We start from the raw sequence: 20,050 nt of genomic DNA, 5'->3' as shown, positions 1-20,050 counted from the left end.
CATTCCCGTACAGCCATTAGTGTGATTACTTTTTTTGAAAGAAATTTCATTAAAATTGTTTAACTGATCAAAAAAAAAAACCTGACGTAAGTGCTTGACACGAGAGGGATTGTAGAAGGGCTGGAAGGAAATTATACCAACAATTTGGTTCCCTTTTCTCTCTCTCTCTCTCGCTTACGTGATCCCTGTTATACCCATCGTGTTAGTTTTCTGCGCCGCACGAACCATGGCTGTCACCGCTCGTTAAATAGCCTCCTATAAATATTGCCACCATTTTATAGTGTACATGTGTTGGCGTTGTGTTGCACCATCATTTTCAAAAAAAAAGTTATGTTGTTTTTCTTCTCTAGGTGTATTTTTCCTCTCACTCATTCACTCTACGCTTTTACGCACACGTTTGCTATGTTTTATCTCGCAGTAATTTAGCACGTGTACATCCAACCGTATTGGTGTCAGCCGGTGAGAATGTTGCCTCTTACACTCACCTGTTTTCGTCCACCCTGTTTTCCTTCTCCCTATCCATCTGTGCCATCAGATTCATCACGCTAACCGTCATGTCGCACCGGTGCTGCGCCACCTCTATCTTGATGCATGTTTTGCTTGTTCGCTTGTTTTACCTGGCTGTTCTTTGTATTGTGTACCTGTACTTGTAGCCTATTTTGACCTCCCCCTATGTATCACCATTTCGGTTCGTTCGGAGGTTTTATCTCCCCAGTTTTCCAAAGTACGAAAAGAAAAAAAACGGCAAATATCACCCTCGGAGGAATATTTTGAAGCCTGTCGGAATGTGGTACGATTTCGTCCCAAAAGCATTCGTGCGCTCGGCTTGCTCTCACTCTCTCACACACTCGCACCCGGTCGTGTGTGATGGCCGTGTCGGAATGGCTCCGTTAACAGTTCCTTCAACCAGGGGCGGGCTGGTTAGTTGACGCTTCGGCCACCGATCCGTCAGTTTTATGCTTCACAGTAAAATGGTTGTTTTTTTCTTGTAAGACCCTTAGTAAGGTGCTTTATTCCATGCTTTCTCTGTAGGTGGAATATGTTGGAAAGAAAAAAAGGAGGAAAAAGAAATGAATATTTAAATTACACGCTAATTCTTACTGCCCTCCCATCGGAAACCAAAAAAAAAAGACGAAAAAGAACCACAAAAACCTCAAACCAATTGAGACGAGGTCAGGCCTGCAAAGAAATTGAAGCCAAGCGCTTTCGCTACAAGTGAATTGAATAATTTGCCGCTGTAAAACTGTTTTTACCTTTGCTTTTGGATTTGTTTTTTTTTCTGTAGTGTTTAGCCGTTTTCCTTGGCCGTCACGCGGGTCACTAAAGCAATCAAATAATGCTGAAGATTGGATGCGGACGATAACACGCCAAAACAGTCGTCCTAGGGTCTTTATATACCCGTAGCAGCCGTAGCTAGGGGAACAAGGATGACATACTGACATCCTTTACACAGTAGCCGTGTGTGTGTTTGTTAGTTTGTTTTTATTTTAAACACAAAAAAAAAACAGAAAAGCTCAACAAAACGATAAGGAAGAAAATGGCATCCAAGAAACCAATGTGAGGTTATGGAAATTTGGGACGATTTTTTTGTGTCCCTGCTCTCAAACCGCCCAGCACGTAATGATATTGGGATAAAGCAAAATGTGCTTTCGGGTTGTGGTTCGGCAGTTACATGTTGAGTGATATGATTTATAGCCTGGCAAAAAGGCGGAGTTTCGAGCTGGCAGCAGCACCAGTATAAAAGAGGTTGCCCTAGAAAAAAAAGAAGGCTTTGGGGACCTTACAGTGTGCCCCGTCATCTGTCGCCCTGCTGGGTGGCATATTATAAATCTGTACTGCGGCTGCGTCGAATTTCCTGTGTGCTTCAAATTGTGTCATCTGAAGCGTCAAACTTAACCAATTCAAAGGTGTGTGTGTGTGTGTGTGTGTGAGAGAGAGAGAGAGTGAGCAAGTGTGCTCCTGGTCACGGCACCAGCAAATTGACGATGGAATTCGGGGAGGTAAAACGTGACGATCGACGGCCTTAATGGTTGATTTGGGGCGGGGAAAGGAGGGTTGGGGGAATTATCGATGGGGGGGAGAAAAAAACAATGAAGCGATGGTGTGGGCAAAAAAAGTGGGTTAACCACAAATTCGCGTCCGTGTGTACTATTCGGGCAGGCTTCGGATCCATCGGAGACGACCTCTACCAGCGAGTTCTACGACGACGAGTACGACGACGAAGACGACGTCGTACAGGACGAACGGACGCAGCAGCCGGACCAGCAGCGGGCGCGGGTACGGGTGCGGGGAGCAGGTGTTAACAGCGCGAAACCGTACGCGGAACGGTACGACGATCCAGACGACGACGACGACGAGCAGGCGGAGACGAACGGTGAGGAAGGATTTGCACACTGGAGCGGCGCGAAAGGTGGGCGCGGATTTTTGAACGGCAGCGAGCAGCGCGCCTACCATGCACTGGTAGTGGACGCGTTTGACGAATCGGACCAACCGGACGAACCGTACTTTGGCCGTGTGCCGTATAATGCGAGCAGGGCTGGTGGCCCGATCCCGTCGACGCCCTTGCCCCGTCCAGCCGTGGTACGCTCGTACGTGCGGCCAGTGTCGCGCTTTTACCGTCGCCATTCGCCGCTAGCGTCCGTTCCGTGCGCGCGTGAGACGCCCAGCGCAGCCCAGCCAACGCGGTACACCGGCAGCTACACCAGCAGCGGCCAGCAGCAAACGAAGAAGCATCAGCGCGAAGCATCGATCTCCTCCGGTACGGGCAGTCCGGCATCGAGTGGGGAGGTGGGCCCGAAGCAGCGGGCAGCAAGGCAGCATCGCTTTCTCGCCATGTCGTCCGGTGACGCAGACGCCGTGCGGCCCGAGCACGAACCCGACCGTGCGAGAACGCCCCCAAATCCGTCGACATCGATTGGGGGCACCAATACCGAGAACGGGCCGACCGGCGCTCAGCCGAACGACACGCAGCAGCAGCAGCAGCAGCAGCAGGTCGGGTCCGGTGGTAGCGCTATCGCTTCGGGTCCGGCAGTAGCATCGACTGGCTCGAGCGCGACAGTGCCGTCGACAGCAACGCACGCACCGAACGGTACCAACCAGCAGCAACAGCAGAATCTGGTGAACAACAATCACAGCAACACGCCAGCGGACGCACCGACCACAGACACAGCTGCGTCCAAGCGTGACTTAAACCCGAAAGGTACGGCACCGCTGGTGCGCAGCAAGGAATCCGTATCGCCGCTACCGGTGAAGCGCCAGCAGAACGGACCCGTTGGGCTAAACGGGATCGCCGGCAGCAGCAAGGACACCAACAACAACGCACCCGGCGAGGGCCAGCGTAGTCCGCAGGCCGCCACGCAATCAACCGTAAACGGGCCGGGTCAAACGCCCACCAATCCCAACCAACCGACGCGCCCGCTTGGCGGCATCAAGGGACGGAAGGGGGGCGGCTGGAAGGCCCGCCCGGACAGTGAATCGTTCGGGAACGCGCTCAACTCGCCGACGGACGAGGACGAGCTGCACGGTGGCAGCAGCCCGGTTACGGTACGCCGACAGCCGATCAACGTCAATCCGGTCATCACCCGGGACAAGCTCGCTAGCGGTGGTGGTGTAGGTGGTAGTGTTGGTGGAAGTGTCATTGGGGGTGGTGGTGGTGGTGGCGGTTGGGGTCCAAGACAGCGGGGTGGTGCGGCCGTTGAGCGGGGCAGCCGGATCCAGAGTCCAGCGACCGGTACAGCCGCTCCACATCTGCACGGTGTGCTAGGTGGAGGAGGGACTGGTGGAGGAGTCGGCGGGACGTCGATGGACGTTGGTGCGGAGGGTGCGTCGCAGCCAGCCGCCGCCGTAGCCGCCACCGCGAACGGTACCGGTGCCGCCACAGCCGCCAGCGGCGGTCCGGTACCAGGTACGGCCGCCAGTACACCGGGCACGGCCCAGCCGGTTGGTCCGTTGCCGGTAAAGCGCAGCCAGTCGCGAAACGACGTGCTGGACCTGGACAGTGTACCCGGACCGTCGGGGCTACTGCCGAGCAACCCGGGCGTACCGGGCACGATCGGGGGCAATCCGCAGTCACGCTACTCAAACCTGTCGTTCTGGAAGGCGCGGCGGGTGCTGTTCTACCGGAATGGCGATCCCTTCTTTCCGGGCGTCGAGTTCCGGTTCAAGCCCGGGCGGGACATCTGCACGCTCGAGGCACTGCTCGACAAAATCTCCGCCCGGATGGATCTGCCCCGGGGCGCTCGCTACATATTCTCGATGGACGGCGACAGGAAGTATTCGCTCGATGAGCTCGAGGACGGTTCCAGCTACGTCGTCTCCTCGTTCAAGGTGTTCAAGGTGAGTGGTGGCAGTGTAAGGAGGGCGGTCGAAACCCCCGTACGAATATGTACGGGGTTTGGTAAGCAAAAGGGAGCACAATCAGGGTCACGTTTCGTTCTGCCGAAGTCGGTTTCTAGGTTAGGGCTTCGAGAGAAGCAGCCCTTCAGTATCCTGAAATCTTGTACTTAGCGTTCCCTTTGTCAGTAATGGGCATAATGGGAATGCAAATAGGTCAGCCAGGATAGCAAGCCCTCGTCTTTGGAGGTGTTTGGTCAAGCGAAACCCTCCCCATCCCCCTTCCCCCATTCCTGGACTTCTTAACACGGTCAGTGTGTTGCTCAATTATAGCGAGGGGTCAAATCAACTGGGACGCTTACACGCGCGAACGCTAGTGTGAGCGAGAGCGAGCGGCATAGTATGCCGGTGCGCCCTAAAATCTGACCACACGAACAACGCGAGCGAACTCCGGTGGTGTGGAGATGGAAGTCATCGTGAGGGAAAAGTAAAAGTCGACTTCGGGGTCAAAAGTGGAACAGTTTGCATGCCAGTGATTAAGGAGACGACCAAGTGCCCAACACACACTTACACACGCGGGGTAAGAAAATCGAGTTTATCGATTTTCTTCTACGCCGCGCGTTGGTGTGTTTTAGCGTTTCTTCCGGAGCTACGGAGCGGCGGTGGACTTATTGGCAGTCCGGTGGCCGGGTCGGTGGGCAATGGTGTTAGCGATATAGTTTCCAATTCTTCTGCCAATCCCTTTTGTCTGATTGGCGGGTATGATTTATTGGCACAAGGTGTGGTCGATCGAACTGCACATCGACACAATCAGGGAGAGTCCTCGAATATCTCGTGGAGTAGGTTTTAATATTTCGCAAACAAACAAAAAACCCAAGATGCCGCGCCAAAGTAAATTAGCTAGCGATTGCTTGCCTTGAAGGGCCTTGCCTTCGTGTGGTCCAGTTAGAGTGTCCTCCTTTCTTTTCGGACCTGTCATGAAAGTAGTGTAGGTAGTCACACCATTTACGATCTCTGCTCCGCTTCTGACCGCTTCTCGACACTTCTTCATGGTGGTGCAAATTGGTGGCCACCCTGTCCGCAATGGGAACAGGGTCAAGTAAATTAATTCCTCATCGACACTCACCCACACACACACATACACAGGTCACAGGACCTAACATTCCCTACCGCTAATGATTGCTTTTAAGGCACCCTAACCTCGTTTTGTTGTTTTGTTGCGTACACCGATTCGCATGGTAATGGGGAAGAACTAGGGAGCTCGAGGGGTACATGTCCCTTTGTCGTACCCAGCTAGAATCACTACACCCGAGGTCGACAGTTTGCGCAGACGTGTCCAACCGGTGACAGCACCCAACACGGTTGCACGGTGCTTTGTGCGTTGTAGGTTGTGTGAACGGGCGGTTTTGTTGTGTCCTCCCGTACGTGGGTTTGTCGCTTGACCGGGCGCGCAAGTTCACCGGAAGTGGGATCACGTACAAAGCACATACCACTTCCGGTTCGCTAGTATCCATTCTCACCTGACCGCTTCCTACTGGTTAGCTGATGGTATGTGTGTGATTTTGGTGTGCAGTGATCTTGTTTGATGAAAATTGACGTGCGTTTGCTGGTAAGGATTAATCGTTTATTGTTTACTAAGCTTATGTTTTGATTTGCGTTCGCTGTCAAAAGTGACATCTGCATAACAGAAACTCTTTACTCTATAGTATTCACGCAAGCAAACAACCTCAAAACCTCCTCACCAAATCACTGTTGAAAAGTAGGTCTTTGACAGATTTTATAAGGGAGTTGTCAAAAAACTTATTATGAGCAGTGATTTAGAGGGCTCAATAGAGGGGAGTTCTAGCAAGAATATTTTTGTCAGCTGTAAGAGATAATTATGGTACATTACTTGAAGGTAAACTAGAATTCTAATTCTACTTAATACAGATGGTTATGATCCTACTTTTGAGCACAATAATGAACTCAACAAGGGGGAGACATGTACACTGAACGCGAGAAGAAAAGAAAAAACTCCCAGAACGCTTCTACTCAAAATAGAAAGTAAATTATTTTACCGAGTGTCCTCGTTTCCGAAAGACGCACGCCATCGAAAGCGTCATTACATTCCTTCCGTGCTATATGTAAGCTTTCACTTATCGGAATGTTCGCTCAGCCCAGCAGACCGGTCGATTTTTTTTCCCAATTTTCCCGACCATTTCCCGAAACCGAAGCCGAAACACCCGAACTGATGATGGGGAAATTCCGTCCCTTCGTTATCGCAAGCGGTCCAATCGGAGCAAAGTAAACAGTGTGCGAAGACCACGTGCTTGTGTTTCACACATAATTTCTCCAAGCTTTTCTTCTCGCTCTCTCTCTCTCACTCTCTCTCTCTCACTCTCTCTTTCTTATGCCCTCACTTTTCTTTGTTAAGTGTAAGGAAGCGAAGAGTTCGGGAAGTTACAGTGAACGGTGAAAGTATTTCGGTCCTTGTTGCTGCTACTTCGTGCTGAGTTCGCAGGTCACAAAAGCACGGCCTTCCTGTCGGGTTGGCGATACTCGCGTGCCAGATATTATGCCGAGCTGTCCGAATCTTTGGCTTGCTATACGTGCTGCTGTACGTGTTGGTTACAATTTGTAACAAATGAGCTCCAATTGAGATCCATTTCCTTCTGTTTTGTGACCCTGTTACCAGAAATCGTACCAGATTTTAGGTTGGGAAAGAGAAGAAAACAAAGAAGAAGAAAAAAAACGCATAATGACCACCGGTCCATGGATGTGAAATGCTGGCACACCGGACGTCACAAATGACAGTCTGATAGTCAAACGAATGGTTTTACGGACGATTTCGGGACCGCTGACAGGCCTGTTGGTTTTCATCCGTCACTGTCGGCTATTGGCGCGGCAGCAAAAAGAAAAAAAAAATGGTCGAAAATTGCTCTCCAGCAATAGTGCTAGAGGTTATGATTAGTATTTGCACTGCTTCAAGGACGATGGCCAATGGAGCACCATAATCGTGCTGATGTTGATCGATCGTGCGATCTCCCCTTGTGGCTTTTCCAGATATCCAGATTTTCCTGTTGTTGGAAGTTTTATTGGCTAGAATTATTTGCGAAAATGACCCTAAATTAGTCTCGTTTGCAAGTGGGAGGTAACCGTAACAGGGACACTAAGCCCGTCAAGGTTCCAGCGAAGTGGTCGACACTTCTCACGCTATGCGTTTTAAGGGTTGTCAGGGCCCAAGTCACAACCGTTATGCGGGTATTATTTGAGACAGTTTTTAGACCTGCTAATCTTCAAATCGAATAACGCAAGCTGTCGTAGCAAACAATTTAGTTCTTCAAATTGCTCCACATTAAGGCTAATCGGTTTGGGGTTTGTTGCAGATTAGCTGACAGCTGTCAAATTATCTGTTGCGGCATTCTGCAGCGACGCAGATATCTACAGTCATGATCAACAAACCACCCAAACCTTAACATTACAGAAGAAGCACAAAAAAGAAGTTAATGTTCACTAAGGACACGAACGCCTGTAGTACTGTTTTCTGCAATCAATCTATCAATCTTTCCATTTCTCTATCTCTCTTTCTTTCTCTCTTCCTCTATCTATCTCTTTTCGCGTCTTTCCGCGTTCGATCACTAAACCGATTGTGATCTTCCCCGCTCTAGTGTCCGTTTTACGACACCGGTATCTCCTCCGCTGGGGAACCGCGACACCATCGTGCAACGGTGAGTGGTCAGCGTACTTCATGCTCCGTTGCACGATCTGTCACTTGTTTCGTTTCGTTTCTAATACTCTCTAACACCAAGGCATACACCTTAGGCATAAGACACACTTACATGATGTAAAATAAAGAACGCACACACAAACACACACACACACAATGAACAGGTAGTGGTTGCACATGTGTGGCTGTGAAATATCTGTAACATTTCGCAGTCACAGAGATAACACTTTCTCACACTCATCCACACAGTTTCACGCAATAGCGCACTGTTCACATATCCTCATTATAGACATTAGACAACATTATCGTTATCGAATAGTCTCAAAAGGAAAAAGAAATCTTAGCTTGACTCTGTGGATTCTGTGGTTGACAATTAGTATCTGCCTTTGACACATTCAACACCACGAAAACGATAGCTGTCAATCCTCTCACAAATGCAAACGTGCTATTGCATCTTCACTAACTCATCGGATGTTGAATGTTTGGTGCGAAGCTTGAAGAGACTTGCTAAAGAGTGGTCAATCTGTCAAATAATCATCTATGATTTTTTGTAAAGATACTTAATGTAGATAGTTTAATCTGTAAAAATATATTATGGAGATAGCATTGGCCTGGGACGGTCTGGGATTCGGAACACGGTCCCAGATAATCCCGGTTTTAGGCAGATGGATATTAAGCGTTAAATCTTCAAATTCTCTTTCCACATTTTCTATCAAGATAATGGATCTTTGATATCCAAACAGGAGAATGAATAGAGTGAATTCTTTCAAACTATCACAAAAAAAAAAAGACTGGATACAGAGACTTAATTCTGTCAAATTCATTATGTCTGCCAAAAAGACAATTAACATTGAAAATTTTATCAGTTAAATCTCTATTTCATACTTTGCGTTCTATCAAATTTTACTTGACAGTCACATTGTCCTCTTATCCACTGCAAGAAATGTCCCAGTGCGAGTAAAAACTTCGAAATTCTTGTTGAGAGTTTAGTACCAGTTGAGTCATCAACATTGTGTTTGTATCTTTCATCCGTTTAAACATACAAATAGCCGGTTCTTATTCCTTTGACCGCCAAGAAAACGTTTCCTCACTGGAATTTGCTCTATCTGATCTGAATCGGTATTAATTATCTACCGTAATAGATCTCGGTAATGGACCGCTAAACGACTTCACGCATGAAACTCATTCTTTTTAATCAAGCTCATCAATCAAAACCCCCCTTCCTAGCAGCTTTGCAACATTTGGGCATGACGAGCGAAAATCGCTCCCCAGCTGCACATCACGCCCACCGATGGTGGACACTAAGATATGCTGCAGGAACAAAAAAAAAAAACAACAACCACACCTACGTCAGGAAGTAAAAACTTCCGATCAACCAAGCTAACCGAGGAAAGAATAAAAAAAAAAGCAGGTGCGAAGTGAAAATTCTGCAATCCATATTAATCATATTTCGCGTTTTCTAGCTTCGGGAGAGTCCTTGTGACTTGACTGCGTCACAATTCACCCTTGGCACGGTGGGCAATGGAGAAGTCCAACCCGATTTTTGGGACGGTTTTGGCCCCGAAAAACAATCTCGTCCAAGGGCTCTTACACGCATACACACACACACACAAACCTATACGTGGACTCTTGCGGGCACACCAGATCTGTCGTGTGGCACGCGCCTCGTTTTGAAATGAGGTCCGAAATTGCTCAAATTTTCACCAACCGCTCAGCCATTCCTTCTCCAAGGCTACGTTTTATCGTCTTCTTGTTGCTTGCGTACAGTTAGTTTTGTTCCCCATTGTGGCCCGCCATGTGTGTGTGTGTGTTTGTGTGTACGTACGGGCAGGGTGCAAAATTTAAATACATTATACATCGATGGCGCTTTGCGGGTTTTATGCTTGAGTTGAAATCGATGGCCTACCTTTAGGCGCCTGGTCAGCTTGGGCGTGTGCCTAAAGGAAGCGGGCAAAGCTGTGCATGTCAATAACGGGCACCGTTGCTACTTAATCATTCGAAGGTCGCAAACAGGAGGGCACGAAGGGCTGGGCGGTGATATCGCATTTCGATCACGCCATCTGATGCCCCTCTCCGGCAGTGCTACCATTTTCCCCAAGCATGCTCCACTATTCGTAATGACGGGCTGCACTTTCACTGCAGTCCTGGGACGTTTCTTTGAAGCAAAGCCAGCAGCACAAGATCTTATCCATGACCTCGACCACTAGGGGAGTGGGATGGGGGGTTAGCAAACGGGAAGGAGGGGTTTGGCGGAATATGACGAAGTCTTGCATGGGCGAATGGTTGATATATGCCGGTGCCATCACTGTGGGCTCTGCTGACTGAGACCTTCAGAAGGTGTCCGAAGAAATCGTAGGCTCCCAAACCGGTACGAAACAAGCACAGGATTTATGGGCATCGTGCCGCCGCCGCCTTTCTTCGACAGCAGCTGCTGGATGTTGTATCCTTTGAACAAGCGGACGAGCAGGGTGTGCTTTGGGGGACATATTTTGTAGAAATTCTGGTACGCCAGACTGTGCACTACCCGGAAGAATGTGCGTGCGTGTGCAGGCATAATCGCGCGTGAGGCCTATTAGATAATGAGCCGCACTTTACCTTGCCTTTCTTGGCAATGTGTGTGTGTGTGTGAGAAAGAGAGAGAAAGAGCGGTCGGCGAAACTTCCACCAACTTCAGGATCTGGGCAGGATCTGTCGTCCATTCGGAATTGTAGTGCTGGAAGGCATTAGCATTTTATTGATTTCCACACAAACTCGGACCTCGGCTGGGATTGTCCGGACCCAACCAAGCGTATGTGTGTGTGTGTTTGTATGTGTCGGAATTCCGGTCCGGGTCGGTTCGCGTATGCCAATCGATTCAGCTATATTTGTGTTGTCCACACAAACCACCCTTCCCAACCTCTCCTCCTCATCCCCCTTCGCCCACTCGCCCCCGCTAACACACCTTAGGCGTGCTTGGAGCGTGCTGCGAGCACTGAAATTGGAAAAAAAAGGCAGAAGTGTCCAAATCGATTGCGGGATTTTGGCTTCTCCGCTTGCTGCGGGGCGTATTTTTGCTGGTCACTCAATTTTCCCGAAGGTCGAACCTTCTTTGGATCCACCCGTTGGATATGCACACACACACACATCCACATAAAAATGTCGGCACACTGGCCTGAAACTCAGCGACCGGAACTCGCTTATCGTCGCTTGTTTCCGAAATATTGTAATATTTACTTCGGCATTAATTAGTTGACAATTTTTTATCAACTTTTTTTCTGTTTTCGGGTGGTTACCAAACCCTGCACACCACGGTGGAAATAAAGAGGAGGCGTTACGGCGAACCGAGGTCGCACACACCTGAAACTGAAGGTCGTGCGCCTTTCGGTAAGTGAGGCTCTACACGCTCCATCACCTTCACCGCCTTTATGACGCTTCCCCGGAGGTGGACGGTGGATCGGGTACGGGGGGGGGGGGGGGGGAGGAGGTTAGGAAAAGAAATGAGTGATGATCCTTATCGTGCGACTGGTAGCTCCCATACCCATTTGGTACTGTTGGTCGAAAATCGTCCTTAAATTGCCTTGCCTTCTTCAGGCGGCACAGGTGGGCAACCGGTGGATTATGGCAGTGTTGCGGCACGCCGTTAAAACCGGAATGTTTCACCCCATTCAATTCTGCACCATTTTCCTCCCCCCTCCCCCCCCCCCCCGCTTCCCTCTCCTCCCTTTCTCCCCAAGCTCCAACTTCAGTCTTCAAAGTCCGTTCATTCAATTTGTCTTTTCCGCCATTTTTTTCTTTTTTACCTTTTAGTTTGCGAGCTGGGGGAAAAAAAAACCCCGAAAACAAATTTTCCACCACGCGTTGCGAAAGCTTTACTAGCGTTGTTGGTTTTTTCGTTGCTCCAATGCAGGAGACACATGCAGAAAACCAAACCCCGAAACAAAGAGTTTGATGTGCCGCGAACGGCATCGAAGCGGGGTAGGAAAATGAATATAAAAAAAAGAACTTTTCCTTCCGTTTGTTGTTGTTGTTTTTTTATGCTCGTCTTTCTGTCCTTCCACATGTGTACCTCCGTACCTTGAGAAAAACTTTTCTCGGTAGAAAGAGTCCTTTGGTTGAAACGCTTTTCTCGTCATAATACCCATTAACCTGAGAAAAGGGGAAGGGATAACGCCGGGGGTGGGGTGAAACAGGTAGGAAAGCGATGCAGCACGAGCACGAACACTGACCACGAAAAAAAAAATCATAGGCGAAACAAACTAAAAAGCGTACAACGATTTAAATTAATTCATTCCTATGTGGCACCTTCTCCACGTGAGGATAGTAAAAAAAAGGAGGCGCAGCATGGGAGGAGGGGGGGCGGGCGGGTAGAAGAGTAGTAACGGTGTGTGTTGCTTCTAATTTCTTAAGATCCACTATCACGTTTCGGTGACCAGCATTACCGCCACATATGTCACGGCAACTTAAAGCAATCGGTCCAGTTTTTCTTTAAGGGTAGGAAAAATTCCTTCACTCCCCCCTCCCTCCTCTCGCTTAATGGAGGGTTTCAACCACCCCATTCAGTGAAAGCAGGGGAACCACAAACAAATGATAAAAGTGAGTTTTCGGTCGTTAGCTTTTTTTTTTGTGTGTGTACGCTGTTGCCCTCTCTCTTTACACTGGAACTAGCAGTGTCCTTGCGAAAAAGGGGTGGATGTTGCTAGTTAGGGGATGGTGTTGGGAAGGGAACTGTAAGGAGAGAGAGAGAGAGAGAGCCACGCTTTATGCTCTGTACCTCATTATGCTGTCCTTTCACTGTTTAAACTAGCAGCTCCACACACACACACACACACACACACACACACACACACACACACGCCCAGATACACGCACATCCCTGTGTCATGTGTGGACAAGGATTTTAAGGGGGATGCAACCGTCACGAATGCCCCATGAAGCAAAGAAAGTTGACCGGAGCAAACATTGTCGTCGTGTCGGCGCACCTGCTTGAAACAAAGAACGAGCGAGCGTTTTGCCTTCGCGTTAGCGTTTAGTCCTTTGCCGTTCGGCCATTCTCACGGCCGACCCGAAGTTGACCCGAGGGCCTGACCACCTTTTTTTCGTGGTTGCTGCTGGTGCTGCTGTTGGGGCTTTTACCACCGTGGGCACGGAGAGAAAAAAAAAAATTAGCAATTTTACAATTCATCCAGCGAGCTGGCAAACCACACCGCCCAGCAGTGTCGGCTCAGTCGAGGGCAGAACGTGCTCCGGTACTGACGATTGGCTGCTAGCCGTGCCCTTCGATCGTGTGGCCAGTGTGGAACAGTGTGGGCAGTGGTGGTTTTTGTGCGTGTGCCTGCAATCTTTTGCAATCTTTTCTTCGCGATCTCTGAGCGATTCCTTAGCTCAGGGACGGGGTGTGGGGGGGCGTGTGTGTGTGCCTTGTACAATTAAGAACCCCAAACGAAGTGAAGTGAAAGGATAATCTCGGTAGCAGCAGTAAGGACTGCACCACCAAACCGCCCCAAAACACCGATCAAACCACCAAGCGTACCTCGAGGCGGGAGGCTGTCTGGCTGTCAAAACTCTGGGCGATGCCAGTCAATCCTGCAGCAGTGCCGTGGAACTAAAAACGCCGAATCAAACCTCCGTGCGGAAACCAAACACTCTTGCGCCGCGAATGTTCGACAGCGAGGAGGAGTCTGCGTTCGTCATACTGACCGCACCGATGTATCATCCGCATCACTATGGCGGTGGCGGTATCGGAGGCATCTACAGTCAGGTTCGGGCATACTGTTTGGGAGGGGTGAATCAATGAGCATAACGTTCGGTGGTCGTTTGTATGGCTTAATTACACTCACACTAGCAGCAATAAATCAATCACTCTGGTGAGGAGACGAACTGTTAAGGTGCGCCTTAGAGTCCTTCTAGCTTATTCGTCAAACTTTCTGGACATTACAAAACATTATACGAGTTTTGAAGAGAATTCTGCATTCTTTGTGGACTCTTCTTCTTGGCGTGACTACTAGGCCACGCCGGCCATTGAATAGCTTACGAGACTTGCTCCCGAACCAGCCGTGATTCTAAACTCTGCAAAAGTACAAATTCTCGGATATAATTTTTGCTTGCCCAAGTCCTTTCCAGTGTGTTGTTACGTCTAGCAAGCTATTCTCTTTGTGACTTCATGTGTGTGTGTGTGTGATGCAAATGTTTCACCAAAATGATGTCGCCAAAGTAGGTTGCGCACACCACTCCTCCCAACCGTCGTCTTGTCATCCTCGCACTCCCTTGTTTTATGTGTACAACCTGTACAACCGTAGCGTAGGTTTGAGGTCTCGCGGTCTCGGGTTGGGAATGTTTTATCCATTCGGGTTCCCGGTACATCCTGGCAACGTCTACGTCCCCATGCCAAGCATTTCCGGGCGCGGGCACAGTTGGAGCCTGTGAGCGATGGCCTGGTATGACATCAAATAGTACAGTGAGGCAACGGGGTAGAAAGCGGGTCGCATAAATTATGCTCTCGTAGCGTTTGTGATGTGGTATTGCAACTTGGCGGAATGGCGAGTTTTGCAAACCCCTCACAAACACACACACACAAATATAGCAACTACACTACTTCAGATAACTTCAAGCAGACGTCAGTGTCTTTTTGTGCTCATTGTAATTATGTAGCTGGGGACGGGAGTTAACGGGAAGGCAGTATCGTTCGCAGGGTGAGACATTCTTGAGCGACTCTTCTACGGCAACGACGTCGTTGCCTGCAAGGGTATACCAGGCATTGTTCCAGTTTCGGGGGGGGGGGGGGGGGGTCTCATAAACTTAAAGAAACCGAGACAGGCGTGTCCACCCAAGTGCTACCCAAACCGGGGTGGAAATCCCATTCCGCGGTAGTCCCGGGAATACCCACCGCGTCCGAACTGGGTGCAAAATTACTGTGTTTAAGTCACACCGTTAGAGTATTGCCGTTTGTTTGGACGATTGCTGGCACGACTCGGCGGTCGATTGCATGTCGATACAGCACACGTCACACGGTGCTTTAGGTACCCCAAGGACTAAGCATGGCTGCTTTGTCCCGGTGACCCGGTGCGGGAACCGTCGTACAGGAAATTAAAATGAAACCTTAGAGAGGGCGAAGAGAGAGAAAACAAATAGCAGCAGCCGAGGGCGAAACTGCAATAAACGAAACGTCATTAAAAGCGCGTAATGTGTGCTTGTTTTTCTGTTCTTCTTGCGTACCGGATTCGGTTAAGCTTAATAAGACTTTCTCTGCTTTCCCTGTCTTCCGCCTTGCTGCTGATGAACAGCCGGCCAGCTACGGCAAGAAGAACGGTGTGTGGTACGCGTCACCGGGCAATCAGGGATGGGGTAGCGGTGCGGGCCCGGGCCGACTCGGCCGCAAACCGTCCGTCACCGAGGTGGACAACATGCCGTCCGGCAGCCTGAAGCCGAGCGCCGGCCGCGTTATTAGAATAATCAACAGTCACGATCACAGCGTGCAGGTACGTTAGCGCGTTACGCGCCGTTACGAGGTGTTTTGTTTGTTGTTGTTCTTCTCTGATTTGTGTTTCGCTGTGTACAGTGTCGCGTGCTGCTGAACCTGCGCACATCGCAACCGTTCGAGGAGGTGCTGGAGGATCTCGGCCAGGTGTTGAAGATGATCGGAGCCAAAAAGATGTATACCAGCAACGGGCAGGAGGTGCGCAGCTTCTCGCAGCTGCGCAACGAGTTTGCCGAGGTGGAAACGTTCTATCTGAGCAACACGCCCTCGCTGCCGGTCGGTGCGCTCGGGCCGGGCGTCATACCACCGTCGCCCGGGCGCCGTTCGCGTTCGCGGCTGGGCGGCTCGGTACCGGACGATCTGTCCAAGACGACCGCCCGCCAGCGGGCACGCAGCAAGAGCCGGCCGCGCGTGCTGTACGCACCGGAGAACGAGCTGGTCCGTGCATCGTCCGACTATCCGCTGCTGGACGCGATGAAGGAGGAACCGACGCGCATTACGATCCGTGGCCTGCGGCGCACCTTCTATCCGCCGCTGCATCATCCGCCGATAGACAACGCACCGCCGGACAAGAAGCTGTCCCTGTTCTGGGTGTAAGTGTACTGGGTGTAACGGGGGCCGCTGTTAGCATGCGTTACTACAGCTGGATTTGTGTTGTGCTTGCATCCTACCGACAGGCATGGATACCGTGGCATCGATTCGAAGCGCAATCTTTGGGTTTTGCCGTCCGGCGAGCTGCTGTACTACGTGGCTGCCGTTGCCGTACTGTACGATCGCGAGGAAGACGCACAGCGCCATTACACCGGCCACACGGAAGACATTATGTGGTAAGTCAATGCGCTTTTACGAGAAAAAAAAACGCTCGATATCTCTCGTTCCATCATTAACAGCATGGAGGTGCATCCATCGCGGGAGCTAGTCGGCTCGGGACAGCGGGCCGGCCGGGATCGGAAGTCGCAGGCGCACGTGCGCATCTGGAGCACCGAGTCACTGCAGACGCTGTACGTGTTCGGGATGGGCGAGCTCGATTCGGGCGTAATTGCGGTCGCCTTTTCACAGCTGAACGGTGGCAGCTACATCCTCGCCGTCGATGCCGGCCGCGAAAGCATCCTGTCCGTCTGGCAATGGCAATGGGGCCATCTGCTCGGCAAGGTGGCGGTAAGTGTTTTGTGCCTGAGCGTGACCTCAATTTCCCTAACCACAACGGGGCAACCCAACCAAGTGTGGACAAAGTTTTTCCTTCTCCCCCACCCCTTCCCGCATCGGAGTGAGTGATGGCGGTTGGGAAAGGTATAATTGAAAACTTTTCGCAACACTTTAACACCCTTCCGCAGCGCAGTATGCGAAACGAACGGAGGTGTTCCAACGACGCCTAAAACGGCGCGTTACAGGCTACGAAATGCATAGCGTGTCGGGCGGAAGCTTGTTTCAAAACTTTTTGGCACCGCTAATAAAGAACTCTCGGGTCGGGTGTGAACATCGATTGCTGCTGTAAGGACTCCTGTTAGAGCTCTTGTTTGGTGTTTACCCACGAATTGAGGTTATTTTGTTAGGAAGGTTGTGTGGCCACACTATAAGCTTGTCACGAATCGTTACAGACTTTTCGGTATACTTGAGGTACATGGCGTAGCTACAGTGTTGGTCATAGACAGGGTAATCATGATAACCAAAATTTAATTTACTAAAGATTCTAGGTTCGAGGCTCACTATAGTCCGCAACTGTATGCGAAGCCATATTTGAAAGACCTTTCTGTTCGTTCGTTGTTATTGTATGTGCTTCCTGTTCACGGAAAGGAAGTTTGAGATTCGCCTAAGAAAGCTTTAGATTTTCAGAGAGGGAAGATTTTGCCTTTGCCATGTTGGTCCTGCACTCCAGGTGGACGTGACCTAGTAGGCCATCAGGAGAATAGCGTGACTGTATCCACACGTAAAACACAACAACAACTCCACTTTACAGACCCTGCAAGAAGGCATTTGGGGCGCTACATTCCATCCGCTGGACGATAATCTACTGATCACACACGGCCGAGGACATCTGGCATTTTGGCACAGACGGAAAGATGGTTTCTTCGAAAAGACAGACATCATTAAACCGGTAAGCTCGATCCGAAAACGCACATCTGTTCAACTGCAACGGTAGCTTTGACACACCTGCCATTCCCCATTGCAGCCCTCTCGAACGTTTGTCACCTGCGTCCAGTTTGAGCCGGATGGCGATGTCATCACGGCGGACAGTGACGGTTTCATCACGATCTACAGCGTCGACGCGGACGGTGCGTACTTTGTGCGCATGGAGTTCGAGGCGCACAACAAAGCGATCAGCTGCCTGGTGATGCTGTCCGAGGGTACGCTGATATCTGGCGGCGAGAAGGATCGCAAGATAGCTGCCTGGGACTCGCTGCAAAACTACAAACGCATCACAGACATTAAGGTAGGGGGTTTTGGTGCTAGTTTTGGGGCCGCACCGGTACTAACCTGCTCCATTGCGTGCGTTACGGTTCCAGCTGCCGGAGTCAGCCGGCGGTGTACGCTCGATATATCCTCAGCGGCCGGGCCGGAACGATGGCAACATCTACGTCGGCACGACGCGCAACAACATCCTGGAGGGTTCGCTGCAGCGACGCTTCAATCAGGTCATCTTCGGGCACGGCAAACATCTGTGGGCGCTGGCAGCCCATCCAGATGATGAGGTGTTCGCGACCGGCGGTCACGATAAGTATGTGGCGCTTTGGCGCCGCCAAAAGCTGATCTGGACGACCTCGGTCGGGTACGAGATAATAGCGCTCGCGTTCCATCCGTACGGTGCCGCCCTGGCGGCTGGAAGTTCCGAGGGTCATCTGATAGTGATTAATGCGGAAAATGGCGCCACAATGCTGACGATTCGTGTGTGTGGTTCACCGCTGAATGCGGTCGAGTTTAATCAGGGTAAGACGTCGTTGGTGCACTGTTCACGTGTAAGCGGTGCACTAGTTCTGGTTTGTTTTGTTTTATTCTACAGTTGGTGACATGATAGCGATTGGATCACAAAATGGCAGCATCTATCTGTTCCGAGTGTCACGCGACGGGTTCTCGTACAAGAAGATCAACAAGATCCGTGGCTCACAGCCACTAACACATCTCGACTGGAGCAGCGAGGGTAACTTCCTGCAGTCGGTGACGGTAGACTTCGATCTGCTGTTCTGGGACGTGAAGTCACTGTCACCGGAGAAGAGCCCGATCGCGATGAAGGACGTTAAGTGGCTGACCAGTAACAGCACCGTCGGCTTTCTGGTGGCCGGTCTCTGGAACAATCGCTACTATCCGGCACCGTCGAACACGATCATCACGACGACGGCACGCACCGCCGCCCAGGATCTGGTGGCGGCTGGCGATGCCGACGGTTATCTGCGCCTGTTCCGCTACCCGTGCATTACGCCGCGGGCCGAGTTTACCGAGGCGAAGGTATACTCCGGTACGCTCGCGTGCGTGAAGTTCCTGTACGGCAACCATAGCCTGGTGACGGTCGGCGGTACCGACGCGTCGCTCATGATCTGGGAGCTGACCGAGGAATAGCCACTGTGGCCGCCGTGGCGCACCGGGGTCGGCGTCGCCGCAGCCGCCGGGTCTCCCTCACCAGCAGGTAATCCTAGCACCGTACTACCCGTACCCGTAGCAAGCAACCATCACCATCATCCCCACCATACCCATCATCGGCCGGAAGCAATCGCAACCGGCGGGTTCTGTCAGCGTCCGGCCACCCAGCCAGCCGTCATCGTCGCGACAGCCGCCCCCGGCGGTTCAATGCCAGCGGTCGCGAGGCCCACCTCCTCCGACGACCACGCCATCAGCACACCAGCCACAAACGGTACAGCCGATCGTCTATGGGTATTTATACAAGCGAAAAACTGCAACCTGCAAAACAAACTCTACCTCGCAGCGTCACTTTACTAGCTCCCAACAAAGCCTTCCGAATTTTTTGTTTTCTTTTTCTAACGCAACTCAAAATCTCTCTCTCTCTCTCTCTGCCACTCTCTGCATACTCTTGCTCTCTTGCTGTCTTTACTTTACCCATTTTACTACTATGCTCTTATTGCGAAACTTCGCGAAACCCTCGTCTATTCTCGTTATTCACATGACCACCAACTGCTGCCAGTAGTAGTCGCACCAGTATACAGACAAGGTCTCGCGTCTATGTTCGACTCGTTCGGTTCTCTCTCTCTCTCTCTCTCTCTCTCTCTCATATGTAATGTGTGAACGTAAAACTTCACACACAGCTAGTGAAGTTTAGTATCTGCAGCATGTAATCCACACTCTAAACGCTTCTAGTACCTCTCCTGTACTCTCTCTCTCTCTCTCTCTTTCTTTATTTTGTTTTCAAACTTTCTCCTACTAACTCGCTAGAAAGTAGCAGGATTTCCTTCTCTTCCTGTCAATGCCTGGCTAGTAAAACATGGTAAACGTAGTACGATCCCTCAGTATCAGTAGAATGGTCGGCAGTAGACACTTTGTGCGCACCGTACGCACCGTACAGCAGCTTGCAGAGTAAGAGAGTATCTCTTGGTGCCTAAAGTCTTTTGGTT

At 50.6% G+C, this 20,050-nt stretch overlaps 4 protein-coding genes across 4 annotated transcripts in view; 2 read left to right on the top strand and 2 right to left on the bottom strand.

Moving 5' to 3' along the window:
- Positions 1 to 8,222, bottom strand: part of LOC126558010 (26S proteasome regulatory subunit 6A-B) — a 309,006-nt gene extending 300,784 nt beyond the window's left edge. Inside the window, exon 1 of the mRNA XM_050213945.1 lies at positions 8,216 to 8,222. The gene's annotated coding sequence lies outside the window, so the exon portion shown is untranslated. The remainder of the gene's footprint in view (positions 1 to 8,215) is intronic.
- LOC126562339 (uncharacterized) overlaps positions 1 to 20,050 on the bottom strand; it is a 171,362-nt gene that overhangs the window by 41,758 nt on the left and 109,554 nt on the right. The window lies entirely within an intron of this gene.
- LOC126556132 (fasciclin-1) overlaps positions 1 to 20,050 on the top strand; it is a 353,811-nt gene that overhangs the window by 266,011 nt on the left and 67,750 nt on the right. The gene's annotated exons all lie outside the window — the stretch shown is intronic.
- On the top strand, positions 1,538 to 19,261 carry LOC126557051 (echinoderm microtubule-associated protein-like CG42247). Its single transcript, XM_050212733.1, has 10 exons — positions 1,538 to 1,557; positions 2,118 to 4,335; positions 15,298 to 15,492; positions 15,573 to 16,084; positions 16,169 to 16,318; positions 16,382 to 16,649; positions 17,449 to 17,586; positions 17,662 to 17,922; positions 17,996 to 18,416; positions 18,490 to 19,261. Exons 1-10 carry the CDS (start codon positions 1,538 to 1,540, stop codon positions 19,041 to 19,043), a joined length of 4,737 nt encoding a protein of 1,578 aa, XP_050068690.1. The 3' UTR covers positions 19,044 to 19,261.

The sequence above is a fragment of the Anopheles maculipalpis genome, chromosome X (assembly GCF_943734695.1).
Source record: "Anopheles maculipalpis chromosome X, idAnoMacuDA_375_x, whole genome shotgun sequence".
Taxonomy (NCBI): Eukaryota; Metazoa; Arthropoda; class Insecta; order Diptera; family Culicidae; genus Anopheles; species Anopheles maculipalpis.
This window is presented reverse-complemented; position numbering and strand designations above follow the sequence as displayed.